This window comes from Colossoma macropomum, unplaced genomic scaffold (genome assembly GCF_904425465.1).
Source record: "Colossoma macropomum unplaced genomic scaffold, Colossoma_macropomum, whole genome shotgun sequence".
NCBI classification, from domain to species: Eukaryota; Metazoa; Chordata; class Actinopteri; order Characiformes; family Serrasalmidae; genus Colossoma; species Colossoma macropomum.
The window spans coordinates 27,396,296-27,415,864 of record NW_023494803.1 but is presented as its reverse complement, the minus strand read 5'-3'; the positions used below and the strand labels follow the sequence as shown (position 1 = coordinate 27,415,864).

The 19,569-nt window shown below is 39.0% G+C and overlaps 1 protein-coding gene across 1 annotated transcript in view; it reads right to left on the bottom strand.

The window, feature by feature from the left end:
• The window catches only part of LOC118823793 (neuronal PAS domain-containing protein 3), a 280,083-nt gene that overhangs the window by 11,647 nt on the left and 248,867 nt on the right, over positions 1-19,569 (bottom strand). Inside the window, exons 7-9 of the mRNA XM_036593608.1 lie at positions 11,162-11,280; positions 5,175-5,368; positions 4,036-4,142 (exon numbers count right to left, since the gene is read on the bottom strand). Coding sequence (XP_036449501.1) covers positions 4,036-4,142; positions 5,175-5,368; positions 11,162-11,280 — 420 coding nt within the window. The remainder of the gene's footprint in view (positions 1-4,035; positions 4,143-5,174; positions 5,369-11,161; positions 11,281-19,569) is intronic.

Sequence of the window (19,569 nt, the reverse complement as noted above, 5' to 3'; positions counted from 1 at the left end):
AATTTCAGAACTTTCCCTTTTTCCAAACACTGTTTGTTCTTATATAAGACATTATTGTGCAAAAGTTTTAGGCACCTGAGAAAATTATATTTAAAAAACTCTTTATTGGGCAGTAAGTTTATCTTCTTAGAAGAACACTAATATTAGAATAAATACAAATATTACAGTAACACAATTTTACTGTGTACAGTACTGTGCAAAAGTCAGAGACTATGCTTCAGTTTAATTCTTTACTTTCCAGTCAGTCAGCCACTATGTACAAGTTAATTATTTTTCAGGATATTTTGAGGAAATTAGATATCTATGATGATCCACTTGCATAATGAAGGAGGACAGGAGTTGCCAAAACTAGAGTTCAAAACTGTGCGATGTGCTGCTGAAGGACTTGAATAAATCCATATTCTGACTACATCACAACATTTGCTATTTTATTCTGTATTTGTGCTTTTCTGTATTTTTTCTAGTGTTATATAGTGTTTCTACTGGCAAGAAAACTTCATGACCTGCATAAGAGCCTATGACTTTCGCACTGTACCATATGCCTTCCTAATGTGTCACTCAACAGAGCTCATGAAAGATGGCATAATGTTACTCATAGCACATGAGAACAATGTGACTATCTGCAGGCTGGCACTTGTCAGTCTGCTGTGTGTGTGTGCACGCTGTGTGTGTGTGTGTGTGTGCTGCCCTGCTGAGGCAGGATGGGGCAGAGAGGTTAGTGCAGAGTGACACGCTCTCTCATTTCCCTCACTCCAGCTGATCTGATGGCCTCGTGTGACCTGATGTCACTCTCTGATTGGCAATCAGCAGAGCCGCGGCCGCACTGAGAATCGCTGCCGTTCCTTCAGCACGCACACACAGACACAGCGTGATGAGCTTCTGATAGAACAGCGATGACGATGATTATTGCCATTAACTCAGACTGAACTAAAATGTTTGGTGGGGTTATATATGAACAGTGTATGCACAATATTCTTGACAAAGTGCAACATAGTTACAGTGTAGAACGTTATTTTGACTAGTTGAATACTGTTGAATTTCCTTCGTTTTGCAGTTTCTTGACGGCTATTGGCTAATGTAAATCATGTGCTAGGTATGATTTAAAATTAAGATTTACATTTCAAACTTAAGTATTTAGGTTCTCTCCCTTTACAAGATTCTGTATAACAACATTGTTAGGTCATTCTTATAATATTTTGTGGAAACGTCATGATAATGTCCGCAGTTAACTTTTGTAAGTTGGTAAAGCTAATCTGAGGGTGAAAAAAGCTTTTAATGCAGAATTTTAGTTTGAGTAATGTGTCTCTACAGAAATATTTGTTGACTGAGCCTATATGTAAAAGGGGCTGAGTTACACCACATGCTTAAATCCTCTTAGGTTTCACTTTCAGTCTGAAGTGTCTGAGTATAGAAATATTGTCAGTGCTGAACTGCTATAGTACTCAAGTCCAGTTTAACTGCATTTTGTAAATTAATAGTTCAGCACTGATTTTACTGTCTAAGCTTGTGTTTTTAAACCGTATTGCACTCTAAAATGTGAAGTGAAATTCTTGCCACAGTAGCTTTGTGACTGGCCATTCCCAGCACTTCCACATTTATGTTGATTGCTGCCATTCTAATGCGTAATAGAGGGTTAGACAGGGGGAAGCCGGAGACTGGGCCTCTCTCCCTCTCTCTCCCTCTTACTCTCTCATCAATGTAATCCAGGCCAGGGTTCCACTCCTCTCTCCTTTCTCTCTGCTGGATTTCAAATCAAGGCCTAATGGACCCAATCTGGTGGCTTTTTAAGGCAAAAGGACAGTGCAATGCAGCAGTAATTGCGCTCTAATTCAGTTGAACTTGCAATATCTAATCAGACAGCTCCAAATTCCACCAGCAGCCCCAAGGACACTCGTCCTCCTCCGCAAACACCTAATAAAGTGAGGGATTTATCCCCCCCGCGCCCGCGCCTCAGCCCTCGCTACTTAAATAATGGCAACCTGCCTGCTGCCGAGGCGAGCGCGCATTTACTGTATGAAACGCTACGCTGCTCTCAATGACGCTTTGAATTTCTGCCATTACCGTGGAGAGGAGAGGAGAGCGGAGAAAAAAAGTGCCCTGCCAAAACACACTTAACAGATGATTTAGGATATTCAAAAAGCACGAATGCTCCTCCAGACGGTCAGCGGCCCTCCTGCCGAGAACGATGAAAGCAGAGCGCTCCAAAGGTTGAGGAGCCTTCAAAGAGTTTTCCTGCAGGGTATTTGCCAAGATGAATACTACATGGTGTAAAGTGTGATCAAAATGCACTGGTGGTACATGGAGAAGTGTGCAGCTTAACCTAAGAGGAGCGCTGAGAGGCGCAGGATGGGGAATCTGAATCTTCAGCCCTGTTCAGTTCTCAGGGAGCTGGCCTGATCTGTTTTTGAGGCCAAATAATGGGAACTACATGAGAAATGTCATACTTTACAATTAATGCTAAGAAGTCTTAAGTGATTACTGACGATTACATAATTTATTACACAGTCAGTTACTATGTCCAACTTTTTTCTGTTTCAGTGTTAAACAATGACTAAAAAATTAGCAAAGATGTAAAGGGTGTTTTTTCCTTTCCATAAAATAAGACTTTATGCACAATAAGAACATTTCACCCAACTCAAATCATAATAAAACATTTCCTTGTCTACCTACAAAGACAAATGTGGTATTTGTGGAACGTTTAAAGATTTTTTTTTAGAATTTTCTCCCCAATTTAGTCATATCCAATTCCACCCACTAGTTAGGACTCCCCCAATCACATGATACTACCAGAGCTAGGAGGGCAAATGCAAACACAAGCTTCCTCCGAGTCATGTGAAGCCAGCCACCACATGTTTTCGAACTGCACCTAATGCAATGTCATTGGACAGCTAAACGTGCTTGGAGGAGACCGCTAACCCCAGTTCTGTTATGTCAGTTAACAGATGTCTGCACTGCATCATGCTGAGTGATGGGGAAAAAGGGAGGGCTGTCCCTACCCACTCAGAGAGAGCAAGGTCATTTGTGCTCTCTTGGACTCCATGGATGGCTGTAGCATCACTGGGGACCAAACTCGTTATTGCGATGGGGCCAACACTTAGACGGTTGCGCCACTTGGGAGCCAAAAGTCTTTTGACACAGTAAGAGTAAGAACAGTAAGTAAGAACAGACACTCATATTGTCCATGTCAAATGGAACCTAGGAAGGTTGAAATATAAATTAAAAAGCACTACATAAATGTACATAAATTGTTATTAATGTCAATAATATGAATTCTTTGTTAAATAAAATATGAAAGGAGCTGAATACTTGAGTGCCCACTTGTGCAGCCTTGTGTGTACAAGCTATATTTCAAACATGAAAAAAAAATGTCCCTTTAAGGTGGAACCGTGGTTGACAGTTGAAGCCTTGTGTCAGGGCTGCTTTAATCTGTTTAACAACAGCCATAAAATAACCAAAGAGCTCAGGTTAAACCTCTGTTACTCAGCTGAACCTAAAGCTGCGGCACCAAAGCTGTGTCATAATCTTTATAAAGCCGATGCTCATGATAAGAATGCTACTTGAAATCCACTTGTAACCAATCATGATGTAAAGTAAAAGGTCTCATACTACTTGCTCTCAACTATTTAACATGATAGTGACCTTTGTGAAACAGTCTTATTTCTTAATAGAAGTTGTTCAAAACACATACAACAGTATCCCATGAAGGAATGAAAGAGCTTTAAAGAAATAAAAGCAGATTAGCTACTTCTTACTGATCTTTCTATAAACTACCTGATGGTAGTTTACATTTGAAGCACTGGCTGGTCTGGGGAGAGCTTGTTACCCTGACGTGCTATAGTTACCGTGCTCTAATAATTTTGCTGTGGAACAGGCGGCTCCTGTTCTTTCCAGGCTTTCAGCTGAAGGTGGCTTTGACCAGTCACTGTTGTGCTCCACTAGAGAATATAATGACATTCATACTGCTCAAGTAACCTCAGCACACAATATTTATGAACAACGGTTATGTTACAGTTTCCAAGGCCTGTAGGTACTCACAGTCTAAATGACTATGCCGAATGCCCTCCACATCCTCCGCATGAATGAAGTGATAACATCTCTTCCCTATGATGTCCACAGGTGTCAGGTCCATGTAGTCACTAATTCTGGAGGAGAATAATAAGACATTTCAGAGTGTATCTGTAGTGCTTTTGCAACCAAGCTGTCAGAGACACAACAAATAGATCATATTCAAACATATAATTGCAATCCCTTCTACAATCAGCGATTGATTGGTCAACAATAAGTACTTTACACACTCCTTAGTCCCTTATTAAAATGAATAAAAAAGTGCACTTTTAATTGATGCATGACCTTGTAGCTGAACTGTAACTGTAAGGATACCAAAATAAAGTTGGACTGTCTACAGAAAAAGCTTGACTCTGAGAGAGAGGGGGCAGGATTGCTATCAAGTGCCATGTTCAAAGAGCCTTTGCCATGATGATAACTGTGCAACAGACTTGGCCTGATGCCATTCCCTCATAAATATGTTAAGTGCAGGGGAGTGGTAAAAAATTCAGCAGACATTGGGGTGACTTTAATCCCAGAGACATAAATAAAACTAATAAAACTAATAAGATATTTCCTTTCAAGCCAGACCAAATTAAGATGTTCTCATTTTTCAGAACAGAAAAGGCTTCTCAGAGGTTTTAAAAGTACAAAGAAGGTCTTTCCAGGCTGAGTTTTCAAAAGATGCTGCACAAGCAAGTATCAAGCACTGCACATACAGGTGAAACTAATATATTGTCACTGTCCAAAAATAAATCTCCATTTTTATAAAATTTTTATTTTTCCATATCATTTGAACATGGCTGTCCTCTACATTGTGTGAAAATGTCATGATGAATGGACCAATAGAAATGCACCACCATCACTTGAAATCGCATATCAAATGCTCCTTTACATTAACGTACATTAATTTAAAGTTCAAGAATGGTTTTGCCTTCTAATGTACAGTTACTATTTTGGAGATGCTTTCTTTCTTTTTTTTTTGACAGCAATGACATGTACAATACATTATGTGTGAGAAATTAAGCAATTTAACATCTAGGATTTACCTACAAAAAAATTGAATATATAAACCAAAATCCCATCTCACTTTGTGATATCGATGAACAAATTATGGAAGGAAGAAGTACCTATTTTCACAGTAGACGATGTTGAGGTCCATGTTGACCCGTGTGACAAACATCTGGCAGTCGATGCGAACCTCGTTTAAGGTGGGAGGAGGGAGAGCATGGGCGACCACCACCATGCCCATGATCTGATTGGGCACGTTGCGATTGTGTGTTAGCGCCATTCTTATCCTCAGTCTGCCCGTGATGTGGATCACCTTAAAGGAAGAAAGTCAGAACAGGGCATTTAATGCATGCTTTATCATCTATGACCAGCCACAGTGGTTGATATAAAAATATACTTAAATATTTCACAGAAATGCTTACTGTGCTTTGTTTCACTCTTTGATAAATCAGTAATACTATGTGTTGTATACTATGTATACAGTTTTAGTGTGTTGCATTCTAGACAAAGACCAGCCCATATCATTGTGCCAAATGCTGCTAAGGTCCAGCTGAGACTATTGAGGAATACACGGGCATGAAAAATTAAGAAGCACAATGAGGACTACTTAATTCTCTATGAAATCAAGAAAAAAAGCAAAGGAACTAATTACCTTTTCTCTAGCTTTAAAGTTTTACAAAGCTTTAAAGTCTTTGTAGCCTCATTTTGCCCAGAGGAGGAATTGACTAGATCGGCAACCCTGTACTTTTTTGGATACATCCATTTTAATCACCCAGGCAAACCCGGGGGGAATTGTTTTGTAGTTTTTGTAACTTCTGACACTAGTTTTTCACTGCTTCACCTCTGAGATGCTATTAGCATCATTCATATAGACAGATTTGGCCCCTGAAGTCACTCAGTGCTGAGGCCGCAAGGGCTCTTTGATGCTTTGTGCTCCTCCGCTGGGGGAAAAGAGAGCCCAAACCCTGCGACTGAGTGACTGCCACTTTAACTAAAAAGAGCCTTTCTCCCAAGCCTGGATTTGGAGCTGCGAGACTGCGTTAGCACTCACAGAAATCAAAGGCCATCACAAATTAGGGGCCAATTAAAGGAGTTTCTAACTTTCCAGGATACACGTTACAGTCAATTAGAATCAAGGTTGGAGAGTCTCCATTTTTTAGGAATCTATTTTAAAAGAAAGGGCAACAGTGTGCTGGTAATGCAGAGTCAGCTTTCATAAAATATGTGTATATGTAAATTTCAGAACTGGTAAAAATCTTTGTCATGTGAAAAAATACAGTTCAAAACCAAAGATTCTTTAGCTTTCATTTCAATTACAGAATTCACAGTGTACCATTAAACTGTCCATTGTGACTATATATGGTGTCATAGTCAGACTTGGGTATTAAGATTAAGATTATTTGTCGTTAGCTTCTTGTTATAAACTTTAGCAGGTGTTGTGAACTCATTCCACCAATCATTGTTGTCTCTGTGGTTGGCATAGCAACAACCAAACTGACTGAGTAGTTGTGTCTCAGCAACTTGAAATAAACTGCAAAAAAATTGTTTGTCTTCTGCCTCGTCACTTATGCTGCATTTCCAGAAGCATTTCAAACCGGGATATGGACAGCCGAGATTTTTATTTATTTATATATATATATATATCTCGGCTGTCCATATTCCGGTTTGAAATGCTATATATATATTTGAGAACACTTTTAGTTTCAGCTCCTGAAATGTCTTCTAGCTGCTTTTGATGGAGCCTACGTTTTTGTAAGGATGTCTTTGTCACTTTAAGACATTCTGCTGTTTGTTAGCTTTTTATGGCACAAACTACACAACAAAACCAGGGAAAAAAAAAACACATCGCATCTGGTGGACATTTTGGCAGACAGTTATGTCACCTACAATACCATTTTGTTTCATGAAACAGTGTTGCCTTGTGTTAAGTTAAATATGTCATAATGCAATAAGTTTTTAACTTGTCTTTATTTAAATATATAATTTTAAAAAGACAAATAATCCAAAAATAACGGAAAGTAATCAGATTATGTTAGTTTAAATCCCTATTTGAGCTGGATTAGTTTTACCAGAGGAGGTCCAGTATTGTAATTTGTAGAGAATATGACTGAGCGATTCATATGGGATAAAGTATCTGTGTAATTTACATAACAATTAAACGAGTTCAAACAAACAGCAAAAATTAACTTCCTGTTAATGTCAGATAGAATAGCATCAGGCTAGTAAAGTGGACTCAAATGCCGCCAGCTCTGCACGGCAAGAGGTACTATTAAGATATTTTCATTCTTCCTCTAATTAGTCAATCAACAAAAATGTGCTGTTTTGAACTTGAGGATAAAGAAACTGTGCAAAGTCAAACATTTTATTAGTTAGCCTTGTTTGCTGGTCAGTAAAAAAAAGAGGTGTTGATTATTAGCAAGAGTTGTTATTACATTACTGTGAGGTCAATTTGAGCAGGACTGCTATTACAGAATGAGCTCTGGGTTTGATTAATGATAGAAGTTACTTAGTTCTGGAACTGTTACTTGTAAAAATATGTAATTTAAAAGTCTTGTAAGGAAAGTACAGACACTGCAGATTTGTACTGGATGTAAAGGTGCCATAGAATGCATTTATTCAGTATTTTAAATTGCTCTCTGATGTCAACGTAGAAGCTGTGTGGCTTGGGTTGGGGTGAAAAATGCCCAGATGTAGTTTTATGCACCCTTTTACAAACCCATGATTTGGTTGATAATTTAATGATCTCTGCTCTGATTTGTTGGTTTACAGTGAGGCACTGAGATGGCTCACATAGAAGCACCATGTTGAAATAGATGCAAGCAGGAAAATAAAATAAACATCCGTGTAAATAATGTAAGTCGTAGTACTATTTAGTTAGCATTTCTAGTTACTTGGATATTGCTAGTAGCTAATGTTACCGATATTAGATACTTGCTTTTAATCTCGAGAACAACACAAAGTAAATTAAAGTTGTTAGCTCACTATGAAACTTTCAATTTAAGATGATCTGGCTTCAACTATCACAAAGTGGATAAAATCACACAGCATGGCTGCTACTTGTGGGTTGCGATGCTAATAAATTTGCATCTGCCCCTGTCTTCAGTGCCAAAGACTGAGCAAAGGCCGCTCAATATTGTCCACTGTACAATTTCTACACACAGTCTGCCATTTTCATTAGTGTTGCACCGTTGACGTTGTTTATGTTGGCTGGTGTGTGTAAATTTTGGTAGTGTAAATATTAACAAGTCAAGATTGTTACATAACAGTTTAGGATTTTGGAACTGGCCTGTTGTATCACCCCCTTTTAAAAATGCACGATTTGCAAACGAAGGAGGAGGCGACTGTGAGGTTTACGGTATGTCAGTTCTCTCCTTATTCAATCATGTCAATGTAAATACAGTTTTACATTCTATGGCACCTTTAAATCACAGATCCCATCAGTAATCGTTCAAATTACAGCACCTCCCCAGGTACAACTAATCCAGCTCGAACAGATAATCTGTACTGGAGTACATTTTTATAGTAATCATCTCAACCTTGATCATAGTGATAACATGCGATAACCTACAGGCTATGTTTAATATCTCCAGTAAAGTACAACACACAACAAATTAAACTGATCAAAACATTCAGTTATGCAGCTGCAACATCACTGCATTCCTGTGTTGTTGAAATATATAAAATTGACTACTTTCCCTGCAGCTAAGGTTGTAAGGTTGTTTTTGACTGCACTGAATGGATGCAGAATGTTATCTGTCCAATATGTCACGACTGGACGTTCAAATTCAGGCTTTATTTTGAATATATAGTACATGCAGTACTTTAGGATGCAAACAGAAAGAACTCTACCCTTTGTGAATTATACAAAGATCATATAGTGGAACTCTTGGTTAATCCTTTCATTTTGTTAAGAGACAAGATTGACATTTCAGATCTGAATTTGCACCATATTTTCTTCTGTTCTGAAGGTTCAAAGCATTCTATCAGTCTGTATTCTGAACTTTCTAAAAAAAAGCTCTGGACTCTGGGGGAGCTGCGAGATGGCATGTGTTTGAGAGAGATTTGGCATAAGATAGCAGCATGTAGCTCATGTTCAGCTGGTCTGTAGTTGTGTGCAGTCAGCGTGGATCAGACAGAGGGATTGGCAGGTACAGACACACTTGACACAGTTGTTGCCAACCTTCAATAAGACATCACAGCACAATAGCAGTGAAAGAAGATGTCTAATTACAGGCTGATATCAAACAGGCACGCATCTCCTCATAAACCGAGCAGCACTCCAGAGAGGCAGTCTGCGCCAAACACACACATACACACACACACACACCCTCAGCCGCTCAGAAAGAGGAGCTCAACCCCTTCAATAAATAAACATTCAAATGTATTAAAAATATACAAAATGGAAATGATCCTTTCAGAAGCCCAAAGCTAGGGGCATCAAAAAGTTAGTTTGAAAATACAACTTTTGAAGTAATTGCCACAAAGCGAGTGTCGGTGGTGAATTGCTGCAGGAGTGCTCTTGGCAAGAACATCATAAGCCCTGGCAAAACATTAAATATGCTCAGGCTGCTAAATGCAAACTGACGCGGCAAGGGTTCACCACGGCTGCGGTGAGAGGCAGGCGCATAGCATATCTCAATTTAATACAAGCCAACATAACAAAGGGATCAATTTTTATAATTCATGGTTCAGCACACAATGCACTCTCCCCCTCTCTCTCTCTTTTTTCTGTCTCTCTCTCTGCCCCTTTCTCTTTCCCCCCACTGGTGAATATAGAAGAGGTATACATAAGAAATAAGATTCATCTGTTCCTAGGGATTCTCTGGAGTGCTTTTGAAATGTGATACAGCACAAATAATGACGGAGAGCTTTTACATGAGTGCATTAAATGAGATGGGGGGCTGAGATGTGCTGAAAAAAAGATGGGCTTAAGCTGGAGAAGAATTCACTTTGATTTGACCTCCAGAGTGGAGAGAGGATATAAGCAGCCATGATGCGTGGCTGCGCCTCGCCTCGCCGCTTATCGCCTAATGCCGGCATGCCGTATGCAAAATTCATACCTTTGTATTATGTAACAACACAAGTGTTGACTTAATTCAAAGTAAATGTAATAAGAGGTGTCCTTGTCTGGCCAGTAACGTATGCACTCATGCATGTGTGAATATTTATGCAGTGGGCTAGCGTAGCTCCCTTACTTCATGCTTATTTGCATCAAATCTGTCCAGACGAATGCCAGAGACAAAGGAGGGGGAAGCGAGAAACCCAGGAGAGAGACCGCTGCCTTTCTGTCTTTTACTCCCACAAACACCCATCCTGCCTAAATAGAGCACCCAGCCTGGGCATAAGGTGCTCCTCTGGCATCAGTGAAAAATTTTGATTGTCTACTTTGCATACGTTACTGAACATAGGCTAAGTCATTCTGGTGAACTAAATTTGGACCGTAATACTGTTGCTGTTGTGTCAAAACCTCACAACTCCTTTCAACACAACTGCTGTCTTTGAGTTTACATCTTTTGGTAGGAATTGTGTGGATGTAGATTTTATTCATGTGCAACTGACTGACAAGGTTTTGTTACAACAGCAAATATTTAAATATGTTGGAAATCTCAGTTTGATGAGATTTGTTTCTAAATTTAAATTTGAAATCTAAAATGTACATTTATTTTTTAAATATACATTTTCTCAAAAAACCCTCCTCTTTAAATATTCTTAAAAAATGGTTTCAATAGATAGTATCAAAACCTGCTTAATTTTGGCTGAACTAAAACAGCAGGAATAGAGCTTCCTGATACAAAGTACCCCTGAACAAGGAAATGAATAATTCCCGGTACAGAGGCAGCTACTAATTTGTATCCCAAATGATATTTGCAACCTCCTTCTAGTCTGTAGGCTAAAATCTTGAGACATGCCAGTATAAAATCCATCAACGTATCCTAAAACGGCTCTAATCAAATAAGGCACAGAAGCTGTTGGCACAGTGAACATAATATATTCAGCCAAATGGCAGCTACACAGTGTATTAGCACACACAGGGGAGCAGTGATTGAGTGGAGGGAGATTTAGCCGCTCGAATGAAGATCCGGGGGGCCGCAGGACTCAGTGTTACCTTGTAGCCGGAGGACTTGATGTGAACGCCTCTCTTGGTCAGCGTGGACTTCATTCGGATGAAGAAGGAGCGCTCCAGAGAGTTATCTGGAGAGAGGTGGCTGGGACTGCTAGACTCCACTGCAGGAGCAAACACAACAGGAAAAAAAAAATCCAATTACTTTACATTACTTGTCCAATACCGTACTGTGCAGTTAAGCCCCAGAGAGAAGAAGATATTAAACAGCTCTGGTGGGCAAGATGGTTTGTAATAAGTTCTCATTGAGTTTCTATCATCTAGAGGTAGACGTTTAATGGAAGAGCACAACTTGATGAGGTAAAAAAAAGCACTATGTCAATAAAAGTTTGACAATGTTTTAATTATGTTTTCTAATAGCAACAACCGTTGCCTGCTCCAGTACGATAATTGCTTTAAACTCTTCATGGAGAGCCAGCAGCTGATACTGTAGGAGAAATACATTTCACCAAGCCTGGTGAGTATATTTATCTGGCATACAATGAGCAAACTTAGAAAAAATGGACCAGTTTCAGATAATAGTTTAATTTTGACACACGTACACATACTAAATTATAATTTAAACTGTAAATATTTCGCTCATATTGGTTGACAAATGCTAATACAACATCACACCTTCTCGTTTGCTCTTTGGGTTTGATAGTATGACATCTGACAAAGTGCAACTTTCATAAAACATCTGATTACAGCAATTATCTGCACATTTTAACCTAACTGATTAGTTAATATGTTACAATTAGGTCCCATTCATAATCAAATTAACCTCACCCCATGCAGGCTAGCGGTATTCATACACAGACAGCTAGAATGCAGCAGGAACATCAGTGTTTGGACAGAACAAGGCGACGTGAGTGAAACAGTATTACTGAGGGAACTCCAGCACGATCCAGCTCTCCACTGGTCTATATATGACAAGACTGTAGACTGCAATGACATTGCTTTAGAACTAAAGACAATGACAGAGAGGAGGAGTGCAGTCTCTCTCTCTCTCTCTCTCTCTCTCTCTTTCTCACACACACACACACACACACACACACACATACTCTCTCTCTCTCTCTCTCTCTCTCTCTCTCGCTTTCTCTCTCTTTCTGAGGACGTGAATTAAATGTCATTTAAAATCTAACTAGTCCTTTATCACTCTGGGGAAAAGGCAGAGCCATGTTATATTTAGTCATTTCATTTCTTCTGATTAAATATGAATTACTATGAAATTTTTCTCATCATCTAACACAGCAGAATACGCCAACAGCTTTTTAATACACTATATAAGCACAAACTTCAGCTCTAAGAGTTTAATTCGCCTCTCTAATCCAATCACATCAACCTTATTTCTCTTATCACAGATTCCCATTTTGAATTAAATGAGCTCATTAGTTTTAATCAAAGGCAGAGAGATCAAAACTTACACTTAAATGCTTTAGATCAGAGCTGTCAGTCAAGCGTAGAGTTCTATTTTACTAAAACACAAGATCAGAAGCCCTTAGAACTCTGCATTTTCATTAGACATGAGGCAGGCTTAAAGACACAGCATTCTTTTTTTTCTCTTTTTACACTGTGAGAAACAGCGAGGTCATTTACAGCATGCCCTCTACCAACTCTCACTGCAGGTGATGTCTGGAATATGAATTATACACTCAATATTTTTTTAATGAAATAGATTCATATATCGAGTTTCAGCAATACACAGTATAGGCACAGATGTGGAAGTTATGGTGTTTCTAAGTCTAAGGCTTCGCATAGCAATTTACATTTATACATTTTATACATCATTCACATCACTGTTGCTACGACCTCAGCAGCTGTTTCACCAGTTAAGTCTAAACAGATGACTGTTATGGTGACATCTCTCAAAGCTGAAACAACACAATAAAATCAAAGCATGCCATGAATTTTGTTTTGATCTATAGGAGCTGTAACGATGTTCGCACAAAGGTTGCCATAAGGCTACCGTACACTACTGAGCACACGACAGAAGAGGAGAAGCTCCAGAGGCTGTATGAGAGATGGAAAATTTGCTGCATCATCATTAAGGATGTGACCTCTGAGATTAAGAAAATGTGCCGTCACACTACAGGCAGCAGGTCAACTACACACAACATGAGAGACCTGTGTATGTATCTACTACAGGATACATTCGTTCCTATAGTTGTATATCTTAGGAAGGACACTCTTAACAAGGACACACGGTATCACTGATGTTATGCACCACTCTTACGAAGAACAAAAAGCTAATCGCACCCCCTTCAGCCTGCTAAATGAAGGGTTTTGTTCCAAAACGCACCCAAGAAATATCAGTGCTATATTATGATTAATAGAACCTTTACTAGAGGAATAAAATGTGTTTTCCATTATACATCAGCTATTATTCTTTTAAAAAACTTGTTATATCCAAAATGTTGCAAATTGATATGAAGTGAAAGTGGAGTGAAACCTTCAATTATAAGCCAGATCCATGAGGTGCTGCACATTTAAAATTAAAGGTGCAAAAAGGGCTTTTTGGAGATGCGTCAAGGAAGAACCACTTTTGGTTACCCAAAGAACCTTTCAGTGGATGGTTCCTTTTGAAGAACCTTTTTTAAGTTTCAAGAACCTCCACATCATGTATACCAATATTCTTTCTTCCTAGAACAGTTTATCTAAGTCAAGAACCATTTAAGAACCTTTATTTTTAAGAGTCTTGGGCAGTTTAGAGTACAACATCATATTTGGAGTATCTTGGCACTGATCATTGCACCTTTGCACTGATTTAGTTTAGTCCTTTGCCCTAATCTGGTCATATCGCCTCTAGAAGACTTTCTCTATCCTGCAAATTTAACACAAAATGCACCAGATTTCCATCATATGTGGCAAGATTTCAGCTTTTCAGATACAATACTATTTTTGCAAGCTTTAACTAAAATCTCTTGCAACACACCAATCTTCTGCAAGAATCTGATCCTCATATAAAACTGACAATATCTGAGATGACATTTTAAAGGGGGGACATCATTTGTGTGAAAGCGTAGCAATTTATGGTTCGGAAGGCTCTGGAATTAATTTTCTTGATGAAACCTTTGGGAATAGATGTCTCTTGGAGTAAATGACGAGATTTCAAAAGTATTACTCTCCATGCGGTGAGTGTTGACCATCAATAAAAGCCTGGCAGGCCAGAAGGTCCACTATGTCCCTCTCTCTCTCTCTTTCTCTCTCTCTCTCTCTCTCTCTCTCTCTCTCTCTCTCTCTCACTGTCTCTCACTCTCTTTGATAGCGTAACAGTTTCTACTACACAACGCTGTACTCAGCCAGCACACGCGCTGTCTGCTCGGCCTTATGACTTATAGGCCCTGAGAAAGCTGGTCTACTCCAGCTAATATTCCTCAATTTACATTTATATAAATATTAACACCAATTCAGCAAGTTGGGTGTTTAACGCACAGATAAATCATGACTGTGGGCCATAGCGCTCATACACATGCTGGTTTTTTTGCCATCTCACACCAGAGAAAGTGTGTGTTCTGGCCCTTTCTGATGAATGGGGGCATCGCTGTGTGAATTAGTGATGATATATAATGCACACAGCTCTGTGCTAATTGCGAGCCACTGCTGACTATGGACTGAGAGCTGTGGTGATTTTTATAGAGCCTGTACTGACTAGGAGCAGTGTGCTGTATATAGACTATGATGTGGGCCACTAACTTATAGCCACTTTAGAAAAAGTCCAGAAATTCCCCTGCCCAAAAGTATTCGTCAAAATAAAACAAAAATATCGCTGTAAATCAGTGCTGTATTCAGCTGTATGTGCATGTATACACCATATACTCGAGCTGTTTCCATATACTGACTTATACTGAGTGACAGTTGCATACTAGCATGACACATTAACTAACACTGGATAAGGTTTGCTAATTAGGGTAAGCTCTGTGAAATTAACAGAGTTTCAGCAGTTTTAGCAGTTTACAGTCATGTGAAATTGTGAGTACCCCTGGTCAAATGACGTTTTATTGATTTTCTAAGTGAAAATAAGTTAACACATCCTCTACAGAGAGCACACGTAGGCCATTTTTCTGCAAAAGTGCACAATTTATATTTATTTGCTGAGTTCAACACAAGGGGAAAAAAGTAAATATAAAATGTGACCAAACTTTTGTACCTGCCACATTTTGTTTTACTTTTTTTTTCCAAAAGGTTAAAATCAGCAAATAATCAGTAATTGTGCATTAAAATATGCAGAAGTTGTTCTCTGTAGAAGATGTGTTAACTTATTTTCACTTAGAAAATCAACAGAAATGTTATTTGATCAGGGACTATAACTGTATCTTGCAAAAAGACAGAATATGGCTTCAAAATAAGGGCAAAACATTCAAAACTGAAACGTAGATAAAAAGCTACAAGCTAAAAAAAAAAACAAATCAAACAAAACAAAAAAAAAATGTGTAAAGCCATGTCAGTGAAATAACAAAGTTTGGAGCATATAAATTGTATGGTGAACTGGATGATAATGTAGAACAAAATACTGAGTCTCTGAGATGGTTATAATTTATTATATATCCACTTTTTCTGTTAGGACTACACTGCTGTACATTAGCTATGTAATATGTATGGATGTTCTTATACACAATGGATGGTGATGTATACTCGCTATGTTTAAACACACTGTTCTCCTGGAATGGGGTCATACCTCAGTGCAGAAATACATTATAGCTAGATATTTTAATAAATCCAGTTTTCTTTAGAAACATTTTAAATTATACCACACATACACACACTTACACACACACACACACATACACACACATAAACAAACCCCTCAGACTCCCAAGAGACCTCTCTGTAGCCATTGTATCTTTAGGTATGTGTGTAATGTCCCTGTTTCCATAGCAACCATGCTTTGACATCCAGTACAATGTGGCGGACATGTACTCACACAATGTCACAGTACAGCTCTGCTAAAGAGGCACAGCATAAACACTCCAGCAAAAACTCCAGAGCCCTCCAGAATGCTCCTGATGGATCTGACCCGACTGTATAACGATATCTGTAAGAAATCTATACAGATATCTGAATTAAAGATGTGAAGAATTACTGAATGTAGTATTCGGGATGTTACTATTTCTTTAGTATTCAAATGACAAGGCATATTTGCGTGCCCTGTGATCTCCTAATGTTTAAAAAACATCAACAAAAAAGAGAATTATAAAGTATTTCTCACTAATATTACAGAACGATTCCGATGTCACTTGTCTAATTAAAACTGGAGCTATCAAAATGCGAGCTCAGAAGCCGACTTTGCTGAGAGAGAGGCTTGAAAAGAGCTTTTTCAATAGCAGTGAAGATCTCATGGAAAACAGACAGCCCCCTGAGTCAGCATGCCAAGGTGTAATTGCAGCCTCTGATGAAGCCATGCATTTGCTGCTAAACGCTAGCATGAAGCACTGCTGATAACCATAAACACGGGATATCAATTAGCTGCTGTTAACACTGCTTTAATTAGTCCCTCATCTGGAAAAGTAAAGCAATAATCAAATTTGGGGTTGTAAATGAATTTGAAAGTGCTCTAATTGAAGCACTCTTTTCTTCTCAAATCAAAACGAACACATTTAGATTTATTTGTTGCTCATTTTACATTAGTCTACAAGAGTAGATCGAAATGGTTTCGGGGTCATGTTTACTAAGGTTAATGGCACCCATGGATTTTCACTGATTTGAACGCAACACAGAGCCAGAACTCGAGGGGTTACTTTACCTTCAGCAGAAGCGGATATGTTTTTGGGACCCAGGAGGGATCAGGCTGCCAAAGAGAGTTCCGACAAACACTGTAACATTAACACTGAATTACAGGCCGTCAAACACGACAGCAGATATCTATTATCCTAAAGCAGGGAGAAAGTGCACGCGCAGCAATCTTCAGAGAGATCAGTCACATTACAGTTTGATGTTATTATGACAGCCAGAGGCAAGGCAAACTTGTGCGCTGACAACGTTATTGACACAGACAAAGTGAACGCTCTCTCTGGCTTGTCACCCACCATAAAGCCTTGATGGGAGCAGAAGAAAAAAAAAGTGAATATCAATCAAAAGCTACCACTATCCCTCTGCTTGGATTAGCTCAGAGAGGAGATCAGTGCCTCTGCGTAAAATCACTGTATTGGGTGTTCCTGAATGGACCGCTGGGATCAGTGGGTCATCAATGAGGGTCATACTCTCTCTCTCTAGTGCAGGGCATTCTGGACTTTTGAGGCCTGTTTTCAATGCTCTGTAAGGAGCCAGGCCTGTCAGTGACCACTGCACTGAAGATTTGAAAGGGATAGTCTTGGAGCAGAAGCACTGGTCCGATAACCCTATGCCCTGGCCACATCTTCATCCTGTCCGCTTCTGAAACAAGAGCAGGCCTGCTGGACTCATCCATTATTAATATGGTAATAGAGGTGTGCCAGTGACAAGCTGGGCAGTTTTTATCAGTGGAGGGGTCACGGCAGCTCCTGAGTGCTGAAGGCGCTTTGGCCAGCCTCTCCAGAGTGTAGTCCACAGTGTTTCCATTTGATCATATGATCTGCATGTAGTAAAGGCAGAAAATAGTGATGTAGGGGTCTTTTGATAAGGCACAATTTGACTTCATTCACAACACTGGGTTCACTATTCAATTGGACAGCTCACCGTGCTTGGAGGAGAAAGCTAACTGCCAATACAGTCACGTCAGCTAACAGATGCCTGCGTTTGCTAAAACTGCTCTGAGTTATGGGGGAGAGGGAGGGCCTCGCCATGAGTCAAACTCTCAATCTTCCGATGAGAGTTGATTGTGACTTTTAGTATTTGAACAGTTTAACTTCTTTAGACTTCTGATATAATCAGAAACTTTGGCTTTGTCCTCTTAACCTCACTCAAATCTGTCCCCAGAGTAGTTGCAACGCAGGCATGTCCATGTTGGACACAGTAAAATGTGTCAGCATGTGGAACTGGAGCTTTCTGCATGTTACAACGTTTTCTATTACTGTATAAAAGAAGCACAATACTGCCTTTATTGTTGGATGGAACTTGAATGGGCTTATTGTTAATTCGTTTTATCTGAGTACTACTGAAAGGCAAATGAAGTGTGAAGTATATTCCTACTTATTTGCTATATTTGCTTGTGTAAAACGGTAATTTGTGACAAATAAAATAAAAATCTATGGATTTTCAGCTTTGTTAGATCATGTTCTTTAATGGAAATAATGTTGTAAAAAGTGCAGAAATAGCTGTTCCTTTTTTAGCTGTTCTTGAGATTAGAAGGTTAATAGGAAGATTAAAGGGTGTAACGTAGCTAATATCGCTGATCTTCACTATGTACAATGTATTGTATTGCAATGTACTGTTACGCTCCTTCTTATGTACATGTGCTACTGCTGAATTTGGTCAGGCAGTAGGCTCGTGTGCATGCTGTCAGGGTTAGAGTGTCCTACAGGGTGAGAGGCAGGCAGTGGTCGGATTTGGGCTGAGCAGGTGGACTGAATGCAGCAGTAATAACACTTGTCACAGCAGCACCTCCAAACTAAACTAATGAGCATTGAACCCGGGGGAGCAGCTGCCACGCCACTGCACACAGTAAACTAATACATCACTGCAGTTACACATCTGCCTAATATCAACTTTTTGTTTAATTATTAGGGGTCCAATAACCTGTGCTGGGACCATGTTGGTTTGTTCTTCTCTACTAAAGGAGTGGTAGAGACCATAATGTAGTGGTGGGTGATACTGATAAAATGCAATATCACAATATTTTCCAGATATATAACACTGTCAGATGGTTATTGAATTTGCATTATGAATGTTAATGAACCTGTTCTTCCTGAGTACTGCCTCTCTACGATAAAAGATAAACTTACATACTTGACACTGTTTTGATAGGACTGTTTTATTCCTTTTACTTCTTATAAAATTATACCAACAATACAGTATACAGTGTTGTAACCATTAACCAGACAGAAAGCACATTTTTAAAAGGGAAACTTACTATTTTTTTCTCATTTATTTATTTTTCAAGATTTTCAAGTTTTTTTCCAAAATAATCTGAAGCATACAGCAAACTACAAGCATACTCCTGCAAATGTATCTAAGACTATTAATCTTGTTCACACAAAACATAGCTTTAATATGATAAAGTTGCTAAAAGGACAAAAGGCAGGCCACACTGTAAGTGGCTGATGCTTCCCAGCGAAATGTTAGGGATCGACCCATGTTGACTAAATGAGCTATATTTAGTGAATTGAACGGTTTTCACAAAATGTCTGATACTCTAAGCAAATTCACTGAAATGTGTCCGCTAGTACATTAATACTCCTAGTTAATACATGCTAAAAACTTCCCAGCGATTTGACTGAGGAAGTTCAAATATACCATTCTTTAAATTTGGCATGCTATATTTCTTTGCCATACATGCT